At 37.5% G+C, this 23,650-nt stretch overlaps 1 protein-coding gene across 2 annotated transcripts in view; it reads left to right on the top strand.

The window, feature by feature from the left end:
• RCAN1 (regulator of calcineurin 1) overlaps positions 1–20,225 on the top strand; it is a 43,080-nt gene extending 22,855 nt beyond the window's left edge. The window contains exons 1-4 of one of the 2 annotated variants that reach the window (XM_074145404.1): positions 10,277–10,363; positions 12,783–12,956; positions 13,964–14,123; positions 17,159–20,225. In XM_074145404.1, coding sequence (XP_074001505.1) covers positions 10,277–10,363; positions 12,783–12,956; positions 13,964–14,123; positions 17,159–17,322 — 585 coding nt within the window. In that variant the 3' untranslated portion in view covers positions 17,323–20,225. Of the gene's footprint in view, positions 1–10,276; positions 10,364–12,782; positions 12,957–13,963; positions 14,124–17,158 lie in introns of those variants that run through there. The other variant, XM_074145396.1, reaches the window with a different exon arrangement.
• The last annotated feature ends 3,425 nt before the right edge of the window (positions 20,226–23,650 follow it).

Here is a 23,650-nt window from a genome sequence, read left to right as displayed (position 1 = left end):
ACAGTAGGTATTTATTTTTCAGATGGTTGGCTGGAAAACTATCACACATTGAATCTGTAAATAGCCCTTCTGTGATAGAGCACAGTTCTTTATATTCTGTTTAAACACATGTAGGCTACATAATGCAAGCATGACAACAGTTCATATATTTTAAGCTCCAATTAAAAAAAAAAATCTTGTAAAGAGTCTATTCAGTAAAAACAGCTACTGTCCTTCTTGGAAGTGCTTTTGGAATCTGTGTTCGAAAAGAAATCATCAGTGGGTTATTTGAATCTTTTTTTTTAATCCCTCAGTGGAGTAACTGTAGAGTGGATAGCTTTGATGTGCAGAGAAATGGCTGAATTTAGCACTTGGCTTAATAGAAACCTCACTGATGTCCATAGGTGATGCACACTTCTGCGGTCAGCACTCTGGATCCCTTGGCATTATGGCTTTCTGCTGACAGGATATACAGCTTCAGGGTACAGTCTGTAGTTTCAGACTTCAAATGAATGTTTGTAATTGCATTAAGAACTAATTTGAGTAGGACTTTATTCTCCTTTTGAAATAATAGCAATAGATGTAGACAACCTTCTGGAAGTTTTTTTTCTTCTGTCATGTGAAAAGCTGTTGAATTAAGATAAGAAAATTAGTAAGTTAACTGGCATTCATTGGAGGAAGCCTGGGTTGCAAGTCACATGTCTTTTATTGTCTCGCAGGTTTTGGAGATCCCCTGGAGAAACACTGATTGACTGTTCCAAACCATTTTCCACAATCTTCTATTCAAAAGAGTGCTCCAAAGTTTCTGTAATATAACCAGACTGTAGGCAAGCCAGTATGCTACTTCAGCAAATGTCATCAAAGAGTAATAATAGCTCTTGAAGATTTCTAATCAGCTGTAGTCCCTCTGTGAGGGGGAGTAGTCCACAGAATGACACCTGTGTATTATCTTTGTGTGTGTAAGACTGTACCCAATTCTCAAAAGTCTACCAGAGTAATCTTGAGAAACAGCTTCTGGGAGGAGGGACCACGAAGACCACTGGTTTGAGTAAAGGTAGCACCTTGCTGTTATCTTGGGGACGTAAATAAAATGCTTATTGCAGTAGTGGCCCAAGCTGCCTCATTTTCTAGTTCCATTAGCCTCGAGGAGCATCCATCTGTTCTGGAGAAACTCCAGATTGTGCAATTTCAAGACCTTACAGTTGGAAAATTCAGGTGGAACCGAGTAGTGAATATTGCATCCTTCCCTATTTACTACTGTTTTGTTTAACTAGCCACAGTGAACTGATTTGATTGTCCCAATGTGATCATGGAAGATTCGTTGCAGCTCAAAACTCTAGTTCGGTTTGAGTACAATCAGATAGGAATGAGTGGGTTTTGGTTTCTACCATCAGATGTTACTTGTTTTGAAATTTTCACTTAACATGTTATAGGCACATCATATTGCAATGGACTTTGTGGAATTGAGGAGTAGAGGTAATGGTACAAGTCATACCAAAACACAGGTTGGTGACACACTTCTAGCGGCTTCCAAAAATCATCAAAAGAAATGTCAGCTGGTTTCAGAGTTTTCTTTCATTAAAGAACTTTGGAACTCTTCGTCTAAACAGTTGATGCAAAAATACCCATCAGAGATCCTTGGTCGTAGGTCTTGAAACCACTAAAACTCTGACTGTTTCAGAAGATATTTGAACCTTGGTTGCTCAAAGAAAAAGTAGTTAGGCTTCTTAAATTGGTTTACCTGAAGCTTTAATATGCAATGATTCATGCTTTATCGTGGTAACTCCTGATTTAGATGTTGAGTAGGGGAATAAAGATTAGCTGACACAGATTCATTCCTTCTGCTTTTTCTCCTCAGTACTGACCTTTTTATCAGTATCTCCATTATATAGAATGTACAAAGTGAGATAAAAATATCTTTACTTTTTTTTTTTGGTCTTTTCAGAAAAGTTTCAGTGGATATGAAAGAATATTGAACCAAAAATGCCACCTGCCTTTTAATCCTGTGGTGGTTGGTGTGTGTTTCGTAAAGCCAGAGAGCTGGACAAACATATATATTTCATTTTTTCCCTCAAGCAGCATTTAAAAGGCTAGGATGCTGACATCAAGCTTTTATTCTAACTAACATATATATATATATATATATATATATAAAAAATATATATATAAAAGACATAGTCTTTGATATTTGAATCTGGATTATAACCCTGTCCAATCATCTCAAAATCTAGTTTTTAAAAACTCCTGTTTTGTAAAATAGATCATATCTTCTTCAGTGTACTTAAGTATGTAAGTGTATATATCAAAACAGTTCCCAACTTACTGGATTGAATTTTTAAAATCGTAACTCAAGTCTAGGTTTGGTGTTCTGTTAGTATTTTTCATTTATGTTGTGGATGCTGCTTCTAGCTCCAGGGTGGAAGGCAGGAGTTTTGAAGGTGTATGCTGTTGGAACATCTGGGTATTGGGGAGCTTTGATCACATTGGCTTCCATTTGATAAGATTTGTATAAAATATTTTCAGCTGTGGGACTGGATTGTGATACACTGCTGAATCCTTTACTGGTTTCTCTTTTCCTCTTATCACAAGAGATGTTTGGGGAACTTGGTTCCTGCGTCTGTGTCTACATCCTTCCTTGTAAGCTGTCACAATGAGATTGTCTTTATGCAAGAACTTCCATTCCTCATCACTCCTTATTTTGGCTGCTGAGATAGTTCTACTTACATCAGGGTCAGAATTTAAATATATCCAGGCTAGCACTGAAGGCCCACTTTTCTTAAACTTGGTTCCTGTTCCGTCCTCAAGCATGGTATCTTTTAGATACCAACGTACAAGCCCAGCACCAACATTTCCTTAGTGCCCCTTAGCTCACCCTAATGCATGGGCGATGTGCAGAGGCAGAATCATAGCGCAGCACTCCAGCTGTGGTAAGTGTGAGAATATGTATGACGTGCTTAAAGAATGCATGAATCCCACTCTAAGCATGTGCCCTATCCCCTGGACCTCTCCCTCTGCTGAATCTCACTTATAAATAACTTTACAGCTGTTCCCTCTTTACAAAACAAAGTGCTGTTCATCTTCAGAAGGTGCCCCCTCACTTAAGAAATAATTATCTGAAGGGCCGTTTTTATATTAGTAGCTGATGTGTATAGCATGTCCCTTTCTTTCTTAAATTATTTCATCTTCCACGTCCACCTATCTGTTAATTACCGTCTAGATTTTTTTTCCCACAGTGGTATTCAAATAAATAACCTTGAAAAGGTCAGACTGCTGATGATTTTTCCTAGCTGCAGTGGTAGGAAGAATACCTCACGCTTCCTTTATTTCATAGTTACACAGTGCTTATGAGATACTACTTTGTATCATGGGGGGTGCAGGAACATTTTTTTTTTTTTTTTTTTAACAAATCATTTCTTTCAATTCTGCTGTAAATAGTTCACAGATGCTTTTTCTATAGTATGCAAAAATGGCCTATTAACACATTTTGGTTTAAAAGCCCTTGTTCTTTTTTAGTTCATAATAAATATAGATGATCTCTGGAGAATTTTCCTCTTTCCTCTTTTTTAATCTTCACTCTGAGGAAAGGATTTATATAGATACCTATATTTATAGAAGCCTTCAACAGGTTTAAGTTAGAAGGGAAGAGTTGTTTAAGGATTTCCTACCCTTCCCTTTCCATAGTTAGCCTTTTCTAGTGTGGCATGTGCACTACTTCCATGATGAGTTATAGACTGTACTATTGTCCCCAACGCTTTTTTTTCCCCTCTCTGCCTTAAATAGAAATAAATAATCAACACTGTAACTGCATCCGGCCATGGGAATGATCTTGTTTACATTTGTCTTGGTTAAAGATTATCATCTTGGTCTTTAGCTTTTTATTTTGTGGATTTTTTTTTTTTCCTTGCAGCCCTTTCCCCTCCCCTCCCAACATGTAATGGATTGAACTATAATATTGCTGGACAGCCTTTTCCAGGTATTTTCATCTGCTTTTAAAAAGCGTCTTATCTTCTTGAAGATTGTTTTGCTTATTTGAAACCAAGTTCTCTTTCTGTGATGGGGGTGGAGGGAATGTTTATGGTTGACCTTGCAAGAACTTTCTCCTTGCTTTTTTCCATCCTCCTACCCAGTTACTGTGAAAAGACTTGGTGTTTCATGATATGCTCTTTCTACTGTAAATACACTGCCTGTAGATAACTTTGTAATTAAGGTGAATCAGTTAATGAATTTAAACAGAAATAAGTGCGGGAGAAATAGGGAGAGTTTTTTGAAAAACTTGTTTTGATTGGCACTTACCCTTTTATATATTTTAGGTATATAAAGAGTTTTGTGTCTTAAGCATGTGCACCATCTTAGTAAAGGTGCAGAATCTTACAGCTCTTCTGCTTTCTTTTACATGTTTTGCCTAACATCTTAGAAAATGGTCACTCACTCCTCTGCTCTGTTTTCTGTTTGGAAGAGAAAAAGGTTTTCCTGGAAGAGCTAGGTGTCTAAAACAGAGGTGGCACCACATGCCAGATGCTTGGCATTTAATTTTTATTGTCAGCTGAGTCTAGCCATGTCTATCTGCAATAAGTATCTATGCTAACATACAAAGTATGCCAGTGATAATTGTGCTGGACTAGTGCTCTGATAAATATTGCTGACAAGTATTCAAGCTTTATTTCTGAAAAGTTGCTTTTAGATATGAAACTATTTTCCAATAGTTAAGAGTTTTATAGCCATTGAATACTTTTTTCAAATGGCACTCCTATATAGTACTTGACATAACTACATGTAGTACAGAAAGGCTTTTTTTTTTTTTGATGTGTGCCATGTTATATGGAATCAGATGCTTAAATTTTGTTAAAATGCACAAATTTTTGCCTCTTTTTATGACTGGAAATTCTTGTGACTAAAATACTTGTAAGTATATGAAATAGTGAACGGTCATGTGTTTGCCGTTCCACATTATAAACAAAGTTAATGAGAGAAGCTGATGATGACAGTCTTAACTCTATGCTCTGTGCCCCTTTTTCCATTTTGTCATTGTGTGGGTGTTACCTTGACTTAATACACTGCACGTAGCTCTGTGTAATTTGGAAAACCAGTTTGTGTACTTATATTGCTGTACTCTGTGTGATTTCTTTACTGTAAATAAATATGCAGATACTGTTTGTGCAGTTTATTCTGTAATACTAATGACGGTTTTTTGCTTGTTAAAAAGGTGTTTTGCTGCAGATTATTTCTCTGCTAATGTACTAAGTCAGTGTATATGCTTATTTCGCTTGTAATATCTTTCTGATGAACACACAGAATATAAAATCAATGCAATCAACTTTGAAAAGCTTAAGGGTTTTCATAACAACAAAGCAGAAGAAACTATCCATTAGCATTTTCAGTCGTATGATGCTTCTGACTCCCTTCTTCTCCCTGTGTTTCTGATCTGGGTTTGCCTGGCATGAGAGAAATTTATCCGGTAAAGTTAAGGGCCATGTTACTGCCTGACTGCATGAGTAGGTGTATAGCTATTCCAGTGTTCTGGATTAAACATCAAAGGTGCCGGTCTCCCAATGCTCAGGCTAATGTAAGAATTTTAAGGAGAAAAGTATACTCAAGTATGATTGGTCTGCCAGTTAATTTTACTTCATAACAAATCCTGTCAGACTTGCCAAAGAAATGATGTCCAGGTTTCCTTTCAGTCATCTTTAGTTTGGGGGAATTTTTCTTGGGGGGTGGGGTTGATTCATTTTTGGCTAGTAAAACGAGACTAAGAACTGTGCAGATGTTTTTAAGGCAAGTGACTTAACTCATTGCCCTCACTCCTGTCTCTTTGGTTGAGCCAGCCAGCATTGGCTTCTTTTGCTCATCAAGTAAGTTTCAAAACAAAACAAACCCCACAACACAAACCTCCACGTGAAAACAGCCCACTTCTTGAATCCTAAGGGAAAAACCTAAGAAAGTTTTTCAACAATGGAGAATGTTACTGTTTCCTGACAGCAGTGTTAGTTTGCAGAGCACCCTTAAAGGCAGTAGAGAAAAATACACCATCAAGGATTTAGGATTGTTAGCCCTTGATATGTTAAACTTCTTTACTTTTTCAGTGGGTGTGAGTTCTGGGGATTTTCTTCTATTACCTAAATGCATGCTGAAGCCACGGTCTAGATGTATGTAAAGTTCTAGAGAGGAATGTTTATTAGCTTTTCCCATTCTCTCCTTCAGTGTGCCTGTCCTGTGCAGACACATAGCACCCCTTTTTTTGTGCTGATGGAACAGTGCAGATTAGAAGGTCGCCTGAACCCAGGTGCGTGCTAGTGCACACAGAGCAGAGTTTACTGACCCTAGACGCGCATGGATAGCTCTGGAAGCTGTTTGTACTTTACTGTCTGCCCCTCCCTCTCCTTTCCCAACCACTAGGAAAATGAAACCAGTATGATTATTCATTCTAGATAACTTCAAGATGTTTATCCCTGTCATAAGTAAGGGCTAGGGTAAGATAATTACCATGAAGACAGGAATAGAAACTACATGTTAATAACAAAATATCAGCAAATATATATAGTGGGAGTACAGGGATTACATAAAGAGAACCCTCCAAGGGCAATTATAAAAGTCTGCCAGGGATGAAAGAAAAGAATGGACTGATTTGTACCTTGTAGGTGATCATTTTGTTAGCTTTCAGAATGACCAACACATTTATTTTCATGTTAATTTTCTTCCTCAGATTGTTAGCTTTCCTAATGTAGTTATCGGCAGTGAACAGTCATTTTTGTGACTTGCTTTTTTTTTTTTTTTTAACTTTTGTGGTCTCATTTCTTACTCTTCTGTGGCTTACCTACTTTACTGCATGGAGAGATTAAATTATAGAATTATTTATGGCATTCAATCATATTGTGTTCCCACTATTCCATATGGTCATTTGACTCGTCGTTTCTCCTTTCACCCCCAAAAATAATCCAAAAATGGTCTCTCTAAAATTTCTCTGCCTGGGAAGTGCTACTAGTGGAGGATCTGTCAGGTGCTGTTGATGTTAGGGAGTACTTTAGGTCTTCAGTGAGCATCTTGTCTACAATTTTTAGAACTCAGCTTTTAAAACTTGAGCCCCAGAATCTGTATCTTTCAAGGTACTACTCTTACCCCTTTTGGTTTCCCTGATTCTTGTTGCCCAAAATACAGCAGCATCCTGTTGCACTAATGAAGTTTGTGTTCTTTAGTATCAGACACATGCTGTCATCCAGATACCAAATAATATCTTTGAGCAGGTGATTTCCGTGCCCTTGTTCTCTTTCTGTAGGTTACTAGGGAGTTTCAAAGAGAAGACAGAAAGCAGCAAACTCTCTGAAGACAAGGGAGAAACTGCTCTCTGATAGTATCAGAACATCAAATCCAGAAGTTCTGATAGTCTTGTCGTGTCCTTGTTCCAGACAGTTTGTTAGCACGTGGTTAACAAATGTTACAGCTCCTGAACACCACAGAAGAAACATTGCAACACTGTCAGGATTTTGTAATGGTGGTTTTGTAACTTTGACTTCTGGTTTCTACAATAGATTACATAGTGCGGCTGCCTTAAAAAACACTTTATTAAATGAAGCAGAAGTAGTAAGAATTTTTTTTTCTTTTGAGAAAGTAAGCCTTTCTGTTTGCTTTTTAATAATTCAAGGTAATTTGTTTAATCCACTAATTGAGACATTGTAGACTGCATTTTTGTTCAAATCAAGCATAGCAGTAAGGGTATTAGACCACTTCAAAGTGGTCTATTTTTTTCCCCAGAACACTAGTTCTCGGTTTATTCTCTGATGTGAATGGAGTGTTAGTATGCAACCATTTTTTTTGCCTGAATTGTTTCTTTGAGTGACTGGTGACACAACCTTACCAAGAAGTAATGATGATAATGATAAAATGGAACAGACTAGGACTGGTTTCTTTTCTTTGTATTTTAAATGGGCAAAGTAAAAACCTAGTGTGTATCAGTAGAAAACTCAATGTTTATTTTAAATTTGGAGAACACAGTGTGAAAATGTGTTAAATGTTCTCAAAAAGAATTGGTTTGTTTACAGCTAACACAATAACTCAGTAGGCTATAGTCCTGTTTTAGATGACAGTGTTATGTTTGAAAGATGGCTGTAGTAAGACCTGTAAAGTCATTTTGCTTGGGTCCCAGTAATATGTAGGTGGCCTTGAGGATAGCAATCAGAGGTATTTTTAATGTCATGCTGTTATGGGATCTGGCCATAAACATTAAGTCTATACTTACAAAGGGATGCAAGTGTCTAGGATCTACCTGTCCTACTTTAAGCTGTGAAGTCCAAAATAGAGCTTTTGAAGACTTTTACAAAAGTCTGGTCTGCTAGGAGGCTTGCTAAGTCTGCTAGGAGGCTTGATGTGCTTAGCTATATAAAGGTCTGCAGCTAGGTTGCCAAAGGCTTCATTCTGTTGAGCAGCTCAAACTGCCTCCTGTGTAGGCCCTGTGAGGCTCTACAAAGGAAATATTTTTTTCCACCTGTCACCCACAGAGATGCTGCAGTCACTTTGGTAGCCTCAGAGTATGACAAGTGACTCTGACTCAGTAGCAGGTTAAAGGGGGGACCTTCTTTACTTTCTTATCGGTAGCTATAGCATTCACCTAGGATGTGGAAAGCCTGTTTTTCTTTCGTGCTCAGGTGATTCATGGCCATATTTTCCAGATGAGCATCCTGACTGCTGGTCTATGGAGTCATGTTTGGTGGTTCTACTTCCGAAGTCTTTAAGACACTTGGTGACCTAATTCCAGGGCGAGGGCAGGATTCAAGACATACTCAGCATGATTTTCCATGTGAGCTCAGGTGGTTCACTGTTTGGCGTGATGGCTGTTTATGAATCCTTTTCTTAAGTGTCTGTGTTTCTGGATACAGGTTGTGAGCTTGGGAACTCAGACCTCTTCTCACTGTATGTGTGTGCAGTCCAGATCTCAGCAGTGTTGAGTGGCTGGATAGCCACTGCGTCCCATCTTCTTAGGAGGTCAGGGAGAGAAAAAAAGCTGTTGTTTCTTCGCATCTTTCTGTCGTTCAGGCACCCAGTATATTAGGTGCTCCTGAAGCACTGGAGGCTTGTTACCTATTTCTTTCAGAGTTGAGTTGCATCTCACTGACAGCATCTACACTGGTTGTTGAGTTGTCTTTCAGAGCACCTTCTCTTTTCCTGAGCTGAGCTTATTTTTAAGCAAGAGCTTCTGAAGAAAGGTGCTAGGAAGTTGGTCTGGGTAGCCTTTCACACTAAGGTAACTTTTACACTAAGCTAATACATAATAGCAGAGAAAAAAAAAACACAAAAGAGCGATAAAAAGGCCACAGAACAAACAAAACTCAAAAAATCCACCTGTGTTCTGTGCTGCTTTCTGGGAAACATTCTGAAACTGGAACACAAATATCTGTAAACCAGAAAATGTCGGAAATGTAGGTTTTGTACCTCATCACTGTCATCAGTAGTTCAGGTAGTTTCTTAAAACCCTGCCAGCAGACTTCTGATGAAGCTTTGTCCAGAAAAAAAAAAACAAACCCCAACAAAAAAACTCCAAAGTAAAACCCAAAAAAACCCAATAGCTTTTAAGGCTCAGACTGAGGTTGGTTTGTTTTTGGTTTTGTTTTTTTTTTTTTAAAAAAAGGTAATTAATCCATATAATTGCTTTGAAGAAAACTTCAAAATTAATTCTCGCTGTAATGGGGGGAAAAAGTATGTTCCCAAGTCAATTCCTCCTAATCTCTAAATTTCAGTCCATGTGTTTTTTCCACAAAATTACCAAAAGCTATTGACCTGAGGGATTTGTTTTCCGTTCCAAAGTCTTGAAATTTTCCTCCTGGCTAATTACAGCCTATTACTCTAGACTTTGGTCCTTTAGCAGTAACATTTTCCATCTTAAGATGGGTTGTCCCATTCCAGTGAAGAGCATGTTGTCTGAGTGCTGAATGGAATTACTACCAGTGGAAACTATGCTGCAAGAAGCTCGATAAAGCAGCTGCTGTGCAAACCTCAGCTGTTTTTTCCATCCTCCCGAGTGCTGGTAATTAGCATAGGGAAGCTGACTAATGTGCTGACGTCACCTCTTTCCAGTCGCAGCTTACATTTTGTTCCTGACTGCCTCAAAGCATGCAGGACTTTGTTCAGGAATTCGCTGTCACATACAGGCATACAGGATGCTCTGAAACCTTTCTTTTTTTTTTTTTTTTTTTTTTTTTTTGAGGGGCTGGACTTGTTTCCCTTATAAACGCTGCCTGCAGGACCAACGGCTTCCTTAAAAGTCATTGGTGTCTGTGGAACAGCAAGTATCGGTTTGGCGAAGCACAGAATGCATTTTAGAAATTTTAACTACAGTTTTAGCTCCCTGATTGCCTGTGTGGCAGATAGCGATGTCTTCAATCAAGCAGAAACAAGGGTATGCTTTATCTTTTGTGTTGTAGTCCAGTAGTTCACAGAAATAAGAAAGTATGTAGGTACTGTTTCAAATTGTTTAAAATATGAATGCCTTGATAGCTTTTTGACTTTGAAGAAAATTTCAATTTGATGTAAGGGTCTTGGGTCTTACAAATCTGCAACAGTATGCTCTGATATGAATGACTGACTCTGGAAATTATTAGATCTTAAGTTATGTGTTTTTGGAAATGATTAGAAGTTTACCTCCAGACTTCCTAGACTGTGTAGTGTATTCTTCACTTGCATATGTGGTTTTGGCAAATATTTTGGTTATAAATTTGGTAGTAAGAGTCATATAATTTATAGTGCACTTTATACTTTTCGTGGGATGTTCTGGCTGGCACTGTAGTTAAGAGCATAATGTTAAAACTTTAAGAAGTCCTCTTGGATTTATATTTAACTGATTAGAATTAATATAATGTAAGTAATCCAGTCCTGATACAGTGAATTGTTCACTGCTAAGATACCTTAAGGACAAAAATAACATTTTGTTTATTGTTGTATTGATAGCATGACACTTATGACCTTTATAATCACACACATTTTTAAAAAACTCTCTATATTTTGCACAAATCTTGCAGATACTCTCCGAGTTTAAATGTTGAATGTGACCTTCAAAATGCATTTAGCATGGATTTGGCTTACTTTTCATGATTGCATCCAGCTCTCTCTGGAGTACAGGAGGCTAACAAAGAAGAGCTTTGTGTGTGGAGGGTCCTGGTCTTGTTTCAGAGCTTACTTTGAAGAAGCTTAAGTGTGGCTCAGCAAGAAGCAGGACAGCTCTGATTTTAAAATGTTTTTGAAATATAGTGGTTGTATACACAACCACGGCAAGTTTGTGAAGCAGAGTTTTTCAGGAAGGAAAATGAAAATTTGAAGTAATCGCTGCCACCTTATGTAATTGTTGTTGCTTTTTTTTCCCCACTAATTCATAATGTAACAGTAAGAAAAAAGAGAATGTGATTTTACATACTTGTTTGTTTTGGCTCTGTATTGAACTTCTAGTAAGCTTTTATGAAGAGAAAATATCTGAAAATGTTTGAAATCTGAATGCTTAATCTGTTGCCATCACTGAAATAAGGCTTGTGACTGGTTACTGTGTTCTCAATGTGAGCCTGAAACACTTTGCAAGAGCGTGGCAGCTTCAGAACCTCCTGCTTCTTTCTTCTCCTTTGGTCTCACATCCTGAAGTAATCAGGACATCATACAAATGATATGAAAAATAGACAAGTCAGGTTTGCATAGATGCCCTAGGAGCACAACCCGAAATGCAAACTGGAAATAGCCAGTGTTGCTAAAGGTGCTTCAGTCTTTTCATGCAGACAGGACAGCAAAGTAACTCAGCTGCAGATGCATGAAGGTATGAGGTTTTGGTCCAGTTCCTACTCTTACCACACAGTCAAAACAGAAAGTGTGCCCAAGGCCCTTCAGGAGCTGTACGGTTAGTATTTTAGATTTTTTTTTAGGAAAAAATCATAGAATCATAGAATGGTTAGAGTTGGAAGGCACCTTAAAGATCATCTAGTTCCAACCCCCTTGCCATGGGCAGGGATACCTCCACTGGAGCAGGTTGCTCAAAGCCCCATCCAGCCTGGCCTTAAACACTTCCAGGGATGGGGCACCCACAACTTCCCTGGGCAATCTGTTCCAGTGCTTCACCACCCTCACAGTAAAGAATTTCCTCCTAATATCTAATCTAAATCTCCCCTCTTCCAATTTAAAACCATTACCCCTTGTGCTGTCACTACATTTCCTGACAAAATAGTGGGAACTTTTTTAGAATTTGGATCCAGAAATAGAAGAGGCTATTAAAATACAGTTCAGTAATAATATGTTCATTTTCCAAAATGAAAGTAGCATCTATTAAAACAGGAGATGTTAATGAACTTTATTATGCATGTTGAGTCACTGAAGAAAATTACATTTAGCTTGCAAATATGCTTTTTTTTAACTTTTCTCTATTAAAACTGTTGCGTTGGCTTCCTTGAAAATCGCACACTTAAACAAAGGCATGCTTGGCAGATGGTTTTCAAGGCCTTTGGATATTACTTTTGTAAGACAAGCATTTCTCTTCAATATCTTACCAATACTAGTATTTCTATTATGCCACTAAATTGGAGTATCATGTCTAATGCTCAGTAGTGATAACCAATTTTTTAATAAGGAAGAAAAAGGCTGCTGGGGGAAAACAGGAGGTAGGTTAGAGAAATTCATCATAAAAAGAGAGAAGAAGAAAACTAAATCTAAGCTGTTATAAATACATCAATATTCAAGAGTGGTGGTATGCCCCTGCTAGTGACTGCCACTTATTTCTGTATTTTTCTTTAGAGAAAATGTAGTGTGTTACATATTCACTTTCTTCTCTGGTCCTTTCTTTTCAGGCCAAATTTGAATCGCTGTTTAGAACATACGACAGAGATATCACCTTTCAGTATTTTAAGAGCTTCAAAAGAGTACGAATAAATTTCAGTAACCCTTTATCTGCAGCAGATGCAAGAATCCAGTTGCACAAGACAGAGTTCCTTGGAAAGGAAATAAAACTGTATTTTGCTCAGGTAAGTCTTTTTGTGATTATCCTTACAAGGTACTAAAGCATAACTTATTATAAGCTTCCACAGATCTTTAATTCTGCTAATAACCACTGTTAATTTTTTCAGTTTGATTAGAGAATCACAAGTTGTTCCAAAGCTACAAGTATTTGGAGGCTGTTGCATATTTTGCATTTATGTATCCCTCTGTATTGTTTTGATAACCTTGGGGAAAGGGAGGAGGTAATAGTAATCAGCACAGTCAAAGAGTCATCAGCACAGTCAAAGATCAAGTTTAACGGGATGGGGGAAGTCAAGTATGCTCTGCCAATAGTACACACGCATGCTGAAGTATCTGAGGGAATCTAAAGTGTAGAGCTCCATTTTCAGGACTCTACCTGATAATTCTGCTCTCACTGCTGCAAATTGCTTGTTTAGCACCTGTTTGTAGTTGGCAACCACCATCAGTGCAGCTCTATAGCTGGCTAGCATCTGCTATTAAAGATGTGACACTCTCACGTTCTGATAGTCTGGGTGCTTTGTGGTAGCTGCTGTGTATTTTCCTCCATAAATTTAATGGGAAAATTAATCTATGTGTGTCTGTTTCAGATGTCCCTAGGGACAGTCCTGAAGGAGCCAGTTTATTTATATACCTTCTAGAATTCTCACCACTCTCACTTGTGGTAATGAGTTTCAACACCATTTGTCATTAGGCTTTAAAGCCCATATCCAGCTTCCTCCTACCTCAGTATTTTAAGGACAGATATTTTCTGGTGAAATTTTTGTAAAACTCCATAATGAGAAGATGCGGATGTGCATACTTCATTGCATGTTTCATCAGAGTTAATGAATGTGGTGGCTTGTCTGTATTTTGTATACTGGGTCTTTCATATACCTCTCTTCAGTAATGTAGTTACATGCTGCCACCTTGAGTGCCTGTTACAGCATAACATCTATCCAAACCTTAGAATTCCTTATGAATGGTGGGTTCATGGATAATAGTGAAACAGCATTGGCTCTTATGCTTTTTTCAGACTTTGCACATTGGAAGCTCACATTTGGCGCCACCAAATCCAGACAAACAGTTTTTGATTTCACCTCCTGCCTCTCCACCTGTTGATTGGAAGCAAGTAGAAGATGCTACTCCAGTCATTAACTATGACCTTTTATATGCTATCTCCAAGTTAGGACCAGGTAAGAAGGTGTAGAAACGCTAGAATTTTGGTTGAGTAAAATGCCTTTTAAACTTTCTGAATTTCTAGAACTTTTCCAATTAATTACTGTCTACGAATTAAATTTGTAGTATCAGAAAAAGTATTCATAAATGGTAGTTTCTTACAAACATAGTAATACCACAGGGTCACTTGGAGGGTCCAGACCTCCACAATGTGATCTTTTTTGTGATTTGCAAAGAGCATGAATGGTGCTTCAATAATATATTAGCTTGTTCATCAGAATTTTCAAGAAGTAGCTTCCTGAAAATGAAGAGGCAGTTGTGTAGTTACAATGCTCTTGAAGGGACAGGAAAGTCCTGTTTCAGACAATGAACCAGTTGACAGCTGTGTAGCTCTGTGCTAGAATTACCTCTACATCTGAGAGAGTAGTATGTGTAGGAGGGAAACTACTGGTATCAAGCTAATTTTCTTTTGGAGTTAAGAGGGCGAAGTTTCTGCCACTCCTTGCTCCTTGTAATTTTCATCTGCTGTAATTTATTCATTAACTGGAAACTTTGAGATAGCTTCACCCTTGAAAGGAAAAAAGTTTATATCGGGTTGCTCTTCCTTTTTTCCCCCACTGTCCAAACTAAAGGAGATATTAAGAACGTACACTTACCCCTTATTTCTAGTGCTTTCCTATAAGTTGCTTGTTATTTCAGCTAACCACACTGTGTAGACTGTTTATAGGTCTAATTATTAAAAATAGATGGCATCACAGATAGCATGTAGAACTATTTCTCCTGTTTGTGTTCTTAACCAAATGCTACTTTCAGAAATAAATGTAAAGTTCCACTAAGCTGAACTCTTATTTTAATCATGGTTCCACTTTTCAGTGATGATGTCAAGGGATGTGATCATTAATCTTATACGTCAGCGAAGACAACCTTCTTAATAAGAATTGGTGCGAATTATATTTCACAAAATCTACAACTCTGATTTAACTTGTTTGCAGCTGTACTATTAAGTTTAGGGGAGAGAAAAAATGGCCTCATTTAGTAGCAGTATCATCAAGAATAAAAACTGTAGTCTGAATCATTTTACTGCAGTGTTCTTATGTACCTGCTTACCTACCAACTTAGGGAACACGTCTTACTATGTCAGTAGTAAGGGGCGGAGAAGAGGGTAGGGCAGAACTCTTAGCTCCTCATGCATCAGCCTTTTATGTAATAGTTTATGGTTGACTGCATGCTGGTGATATCCAAAGATTCTAGCAGAAGTAACGTACATCTCACAAATGACTAGGGAATTGTTAGCTGTGCAAATTCAGCCCTTGGCAGTTTGTGAAGGGACAAAAATTATGCTTGTGCTAGCATAAGAATTTGGGTAGATTATTGCCAGTTTTTAATAAATACAGTGTTTTAAATGGTATGTGAATTATAACGGCAAGAACAATTTATAGGAAAGGTATTAGAGTTAGAAGTATAAAATGCTGCCACAAATCATTTGTTTATCCAGAAATATGTAAGCTAAGCAGATGAGCCTGCACGTAGGTCTTTAAAACTGTCCATCAAGAATACTTCTGACATAATATGTATTTTTATCAAAGATTTTATTTTCCTGAAACTAGTTTTTGAAACAGAAGTCCCATAAGGCTATGCTTGTCAGAATAAAAGTTATTTTTAATTAAAAGAATGGAATGAATAAATAAATAACATTACAGCTTACTGTTTTTATGAAAGTTCAGACCTTGCTTCATGGGTGCTGCTTTCTTTACTACAAGCTTTCCTTTTAAGGTTTAGCAATACCAAAAAGAAACCTGTAGGTCTTGAAATAAATACTCAAGGGCTTACTAAGCAGTAAAAGTTGGTCTTTTTTCTCCTGAAAGTTCTGTTATTTAGATGCCCTGCAGTGAGCTTACTGGCAGATCTGTGATCCCTTTTCCTGTGAGGTTTTTCATATATATATATTGTGAATGAGCCCTATAGAGCTCTGCCTCTTTCTTGACTGTGATGTTCATTGGAACGTGGAGTTAATGAATTTTTACCAAGGAACAAGCAAGGGTTATGGCTTGTGTGTTTCTGAAGAACTGGAGGCAAGAGCCTTTTCCTCTCTGGAACTGCTCTTTGTGCCAGTTCCTCTTCCTAAAGTTCTTGGGGAAACAGAGTAGAGACCACTTCAAAGCCTTGGCACACTAGAATGTGCTGCTTCCCACTGGTGTTAGCTCTTTTGAACAGCTGATGCACAGATCACTGTAGTGGTCTTAATGGAGACTGTACCCATTACGTCTTAGTGGAGAGAACAAAGTAACAAGGAAAAAACATTAAGGGGAGCTGATCAGGGAAGTGGTGAAAAGAAATACTTTGCTCTTTCTTTGAGCTAATGTAAGATTAAAATTATTTAACACCTGTTTAGATTTAAAAGCAATTCTTTATATTATGGAAAAAAACAGATTTCAGATCAGTGATCAATAAAATTTGTGTCATAGCACTTCTGCACGCTGGTTGTATTATATCTGAGTGTTTCACATTATATATGCATGAAGCTTGCTGTCTAGCTCTGCTGCACCACAGAACGCCAGAACAGCGTTAGAGCAAGCACCTTTGTTTGGGGTAGGGAGAACTGCACCCAGCTTTCTTAACACTGAAAACTTTTGGGGGGAAGAAGGATCCTGTGGTTTTACTGTCATTCAGGAAAACAAAGTCTACCTGAATATGGTACAGCGGATGGGTAATCTTGTACGCTTTAAAATGACAAAAGCCTACCAACAAGACTTATGACTGCTCATGTAGAATGCTTGCCTTAATTGCCTAGGCTAATCTATGTAAACTTGCTTTTAAGAGAGCAGCTGAGCTATGTTGCTTTGAAAACAGGACCTAAATACTTCTGGATGGTAAATGTGACTGTTAGATGGTGCAGGCAGGTGCATTACTAATGCGTTGTGGCATCAGGCTTTTGTCATCAGTGTATTACTTACACATTTTTATGAATTGCTTTCTTTTTTAGTAATTTCTTTCATACTTTTCTACAGAATAGATCCTTTTTAACCAGGTTTGCTAATATTTTAACTTTCAGGAGAAAAGTATGAGCTACATGCTGCAACTGACACTACTCCTAGTGTTGTCGTCCACGTGTGTGAGAGTGACCAGGAAAACGATGTGGAAGAAGAAACGAAGAAACCCAAACCAAAAATTATTCAGACAAGAAGGCCAGATTATACTCCTACCCATTTAAGTTGAACTGCTGTTGTTTTTCCAAGGGTTACAAGTAGACATATGTGAGGGAAACATTTACTGTGGAAACAGCAGATCACAGGTTTGGTGGCAACAGCAGCAGTTACAGTAGGAGAAATTCCAATATAAGTTTGCTCAGAAAAAATATAGGAAGTTTCATCCTTATTTTTTGAGGCTGCGGGTTGATGGATGTCATGAGTGTATTCCCAGATCACTGGGAACAAAAGATAGGCAGAAGAAGACATTTTGAGACATAACAGGATAAACTAGGTTTATTTTTGGGGGGTACTGTAGGCTGTTCCATTTTAAAGCAACTGGGGGAAGCTTTCTTTGTTCTGACTCACCTAAGTCCTCAAACTAATAGGCTAGTCATTGTGTGGAGTACATAACGATAACAGAGGTGGTTTTAAAGATTAAAGTACGGGAATTGTAAACCTTTTTCTTATAATAGATTTTGTGCATGTGTATTCTTGGTCTTCTAAAGTAACTTTGCATTATTTTCTATAGTTTCTCACATGTTTCTGGAATTCTGGGAAATTGTTTAAAGTATTTATTATCTCAGCATCCTGGACTTACTACTAGATGTGTATATACGTATATATTTATATTTGGTTTTATTGGCACTCATTTTCCAGCAGGCATACAATTTCTTCAGCACCTTATTTTGGTGCTATGTAACTTGTGCTTTTAAAATCTGAACCTTTTAAATGCCTATATAGGGTTTTATCTGGCAAAGTAATGGAAAAATGTGCAATAGGAAAGTTGTTTAAAATATAAGTTGATTTTAAATTATTTAAGTTTTTAAATAATTTATATCTTCAATAACATTTGTTTGGTAGCTTTTTGACTTTCTCATTTGGAAAAAAGTACTCTTAAATGTATAAATAAAGCTGATGTTGCATATTCACAGCAATGTAATTTTTCAGTGAAAAAAAAAAGGTAATGGAGAGACATTAACTTTACTCAGTATGTGAATCTGCATTGTTGTAAGCAAAGTTTTAACAGTGATAGAGAAATTGCACACAGTGTGTAGAACAGCAAAGAGAGATGGAGTGCCTTTTCCTCATTCATTCCTGATGTGAACTGTTCTACAAGCTGCACACTTGTATCTTTTTCTACTGGCTTTGTATGTCCATAAATATAAACTTTCTTAGCTTTGCATCCAAAATAAGCTGGTATTAGAGATGCTTAATGCCAAGTAATGATGCATACTTAAGTAATGGGTATGTGTGGGAAAAGCTTTAGGGTTTTTTATATGTTAGTGTTTAAAGGCAGTAGCTCATGACATACAAGTTTAGAGGAAAAAAGATGGCAGAAGTGTATTTTATTACTTGTTTTTTAAAATGGAGATCCTCACTTTGAAATAGGCTTTAGTATTTTTTTTAAGAGATAGTAACTCATATCTGTGGGAAAATATCACTTACAGTTTTAGAAAGGGGATGTTTGAAGCTTCTCAACATGTTTTTAGAAATCAAAGCATGGTTCTCTGTTGGTTTGCTTTTGCCACAGTTGGTTTGAGAATAAATAAGTTTTGTAGCTGGAGTTAATATAAAGAAATCCATTCTGTGCCATTTGAAGCAAACATTGACCTGAATACCCGGGTTCACACCTTGTTTTTAAAATAAATAATATATATTTTAAAATGTAAGATGTATAATGAAGCCATTCCAAACTGTGGTGCAGTGTAAATGTGGTGGTGTTGAAGGCCTGTCATTATACTAGGAAAAATAGAAATTGATATCCTGTGACTACCAAGAGCAGGAATGTATTGAACTTGAGTAATACTTGCAGTTTTGATTGGTATGCCCTGTAAACTGAAATAAACGCTGGTACTTGGTGTCTGTGTTGGACCTAACTCAAGTGGCACTCACCATGTTAACAGTGTTAAGAAGAGCTAATGCCATGTATTGCTGGAGCCATGTTTTATGGACATTGGGATGCATAAGGTTATTTTGTGTTACTAAAGTGTAACAATCAGCTGGATACACGTACTGCTTATTAACACACAAAATAAATAAAATGGAGAGAAACTTTGTAGGTTGGTCACAACTGCCTTTAAGCCTTTCCAAGATTTTTTCCATGTTTCACAAATTACTGCTGGACTGACTTCATTCAATTTAAAATTGTTGGAATAATTCCTGTTTTGTCCTTTTTCAATCTTTCCATGACTACCATTTAAAGCATTAGTTTTGCATTAGAAACCCAGGTAGTTGCTGTTTCCTAGCAATCCTAAGAAAGCAATGCTACCTTTCAATTAAAAAGAACAATGTTAAATACCAATATGGTTTTCATCATTTTAGTACACTGACATCTGCCTAATAAGGTGGGCACTAGAAACCATGGAAGTCTTGGGATGGTTACAGTGTGTTTCCCCTTCAGATGGTAACTGCAAACAAAGGTTGTGAGACAGTAACTTGCCTGTCTTTCTGGTTGTATATCCTGGCTTGTGCCACCTTCTGTTATCATCACTACAGTGTGCTGCTTGCTTTTTCTGTTTTTTTTTTTTGTTTTTTTTTTTAAATATGTTCGAATGAATGCTTAGTTGGTATTTTATACAGTTGTATAGTATGGGGCATATTTAAATTAAAATATTTTGTTGTCTTCTTGTAAATGTCATGGTATTTATGCATGAAACTAGCTGAAGATTTTGCACCAAAGTTTGAACTTTAAGATTCCAAACACTTCTGATTTGAAAAGGTAAGAATATTGTCCCAGGACACATCTTTACCAACCAAATGAATTTATTAAGGAAAAAGCTTTCCAGACTTCTGCTTAAGAGACTTGCATGATCTCAGTCGAAGTATGAGAATCTTCTAATGAGTAAAATACAGTCCAGGATATTCCAATGAAAAACTGATCCTGTGCCTGAAATTGATATGCTTCCTAATAAAGGTATCAACATCTTACTATTTTATAATAATCCCTGTGTATTCATAATATCCTTACCAGTGTTCTTCTACAACATGAATAATTCTGTTTTTAAAGCCTTTGGAATATAACAATACATCAGCATTTAAATGGATTTACCTAGTAACTGTAAGTCTTTGTGTTGCAAAACATGTTATGCAAAAATGGATTGAAGGCTTCACTCAATATAGATGGAAATCCTTTCACGGCAGAAAGGAGTTATTCATATTAATGTTCATCATTCTTCTCTAGTTACGACTGGGAAGTATTGATGTTTGTAAGAAACAGTTCTATACACAGAAGTGGTTTGAAATAACAAAGTGCTGCTGCATGCAGGCCCATGCAGGGGAATTCCTGCATAGAGTAACAGGAATAACTTGGTCCTTGAGTGAACTAACAAAAGATAGAAGGTGAAATAGCAATTCTAACTGGGCCATCCTGCTTTACATAGACGACCTCATGCCTCTTTTTTTTTTTTTTTTTTTGATATATAGCTCATGTTTTATATTTGCTCTCTACATAAGGATACCATGCACAATCTCCATAAATCTGTAAGTGATCACTAGCATTTGTCGCTTTGCAAGGCTTGTTGCCAGCTTAGAGATACACATTCCCATCACTGGATTATGCCTTTGTGCATATATTACTGTATTAAAGACCTTACTTGTTTCCAAGGTGAATTCAACAACGTGGAAGACTAAAGTTTGTTCTTAATCAGGGTTTTGTTTTTCAGAGCAGCAACAAGTGTAGTAACTTTGATATTTGAAATAGTGGACAAGTGTATTAGTTGTTCTTGCGTAGTCCAGACTTGTCAAGGGCGGGGAAGGAATGAACTCGAGCAACTGTCTCATAGCATTTTAACAGTTACAGCACAGATTTTGCCCTAGGCATAGTCACCAGCCTATTCAAGTTTTGCTTTGTCACACTAGAAAGAATGTCTTGGGGAAGACAAGTTCTTTAACTTGAAATTGTTATTTTTATCTATAAAGCTTACTGGCTTGTTCTGGTATGTCCAGAACCCTCTCCCAATGCCAAACATAAAAAATTATAGCAAGGGGTAAACCTTTACTCTAGGCATAGACTAAGTTCAGAAATTCACTTACTAGTTCTTGGGTTCAGTTGCTGCACTTCCTCTATTGTCTTTGCTTTTTTCCTGGCTTGCCCAACACACTGTGGAAACATTTTTCAGAAAATTATACCTGCTTAATGCTTTTAGTAATTTATGCTTGGGTATCTAAAACGAAGAAAACAAAGCAACTGATAATAACAAAGATAAAACATCCCCCAAGATACTGTACATTAAGTGAATAAAGCAAGACTACAAAGGTGACTTGACTGATGAGTAGATGACAGGATGGATCTGGCAGGACTGGATTTATCTTCTCTGACAAAATTTCCATTGATAAAGCAGTGACTATTGTACTTGAAACTTTTTGTCACTTACCTGGTCTGTATTTATGTATCTAAAATTACAGCATTTCTGTCATCTTGCTTGCTTTCCCCCCGTTTTTGTTTTTTTTCAGTAACTGGCAATTATTTTTTACTGTGGTACATTCCACCTCAGTTATGAAAAGAAATAAAATGATGGGAGTTTATAAGTATGAAAGGTTGAACGGGTGGAGGAAGAGACAGAGGCTTCAGGTGGCATGTTTTCACTTCTGGGAGCCATGTCACCCATTCTGTTTTGGACTTCCTGCCTCTCCAAGACCAGCTCAAAAAGCTCCAGTTCTTCCTAATGTTGCTTCCTGCTCTTACCCCTGTCCTCCTTCCACAAAATGTTATTCCAGGTTTCCAAAAGATTGAGAATCTCTGAGGTTTACAAGCATTTCCTAGGTTGTCGTTCTGAAATCACTTTTTCTCTTGCCCAAGGATAGGCATAGCTCAGTGTCTGTGGCTTTGGAACTTTGTTACAGGCGTTACAAAGGTTTTGCAAAGGTCTTGTCCTCTGGCAGCACAGCATGGGGAGGGGCATGGATGGGAAATTTTTCAGTAGTCTTCAGTCTGGTGCTGATCTTGCTGCTAGATTTTGAGTCTATTATTAATGACTTTGATATTTGGAGTGATTGTGTATTTATAGCTTGCACTTGGTAGTCTCAATTCTTTTCAAAGTATGTGAATTTCATTGGGTGGGATTTTGGGGCTTTGTATCTTTGTCCCATCTTGGAATCTTTCTTCCACTTTACTTTTTTTTTTTTTTTTTTTTTGTCCTTCTTCCTACATATTGGACTTTGTTGTGTACCATGTACCAAGCAGCTCCTTAATCTCCTTAGATTTTACTTTTGACTTTATTGTGTGGACCTGGCTACAGTTTAATTGTGTACATGTTTCTTTGCCATTGACGTTGTGCCAGGAAGTCATTTTATTTGCAGTTTCATCACTACCACATCCTGCCTCAATGTAACCTCGAAGTGCAACCAAGAACTTTTCCTGCATTCATCTAATGCCCAAGGTGGTGTGTTGTTTATTAATCCTAATGAGATTGTATCTGATTCTCTGTTTGCTCTGTGTTGTATGTCTCCTACTGTCATTTGTAAGTTCTTATGCTTTATTTTGCTGGTGTAGGCTGTTGTACTGTGTTCTGATGCCATGCATCTGTAACTCTGGCCAAGCTGTAATTAAGTCCCTATCTCATAGGGTGTGCTGTGATATTTTTGATATCTCTGTAGGTCTGGAAGCAGGTCAGACTCATGAGCGTGATGCTGGCTGCTATCTACCAAACCTCTGGAAACTTTGATGGCGCCTGTCCTACTCTACTGCTTCCTGAGCCCAGTGAGGAGAAGCTTGTTCAGGCATAAACAAATGTGCAAAGAGCCCTGCAGTATTGGCAGGAGTTCAACTTGTATCTCTTCTTCAAATGTGTATCACCTATTAATTCCTTTTCAACCTGTCCTTGTTAGTCAGGATAGACTCATTGTATCTCAGAGTACTCGCATTTGATACTGAGAATTTCAGTGGGTAGCCAGTGTTTTGCTCAAAACTCCGTTGTTTCCAAATCCATTTTGTTCAGTTTCGTATCTGGAGCCTCACTACTTGAGTTAAAGGTTTTACAAAATAGGGCTTAATGAGGCACTGCAGAAATCTAGAGGAAAAGGTAGAAGATATATCTGGTTTTGAGTCTTTTTGTGCCACTGAGCGTCCTGTCTCTTGACTGAATATTTGGAGTTACTCCAATATCAAGCCTATAAAAGCGCCCAAGAGGAAAAGCTAAATAGGTTCTTTAAGTGTCATTCGGGTAGACATTACCATTATTTGATTCAAATTTCTTTTGTGGGAATGTGGTGTGCTTTTAGGGGTGCTGCTGGGTCTAGGCATGTTCTGGAGCTCCCCTTTTGAGCTCTGTGCCTCTGCATTTCAGTGGTTGGAAGTTTGTACTGTGATCTCTGCTGAAATCCTGTTGTTACTTTCCCCTGTCCCTTACGTCATGCAC

This window comes from Numenius arquata, chromosome 1 (assembly GCF_964106895.1).
Source record: "Numenius arquata chromosome 1, bNumArq3.hap1.1, whole genome shotgun sequence".
Classification (NCBI taxonomy): Eukaryota; Metazoa; Chordata; class Aves; order Charadriiformes; family Scolopacidae; genus Numenius; species Numenius arquata.
The sequence above is the reverse complement of the archived record's forward strand: the minus strand, read 5'-3'. Positions and strand labels throughout refer to the sequence as shown.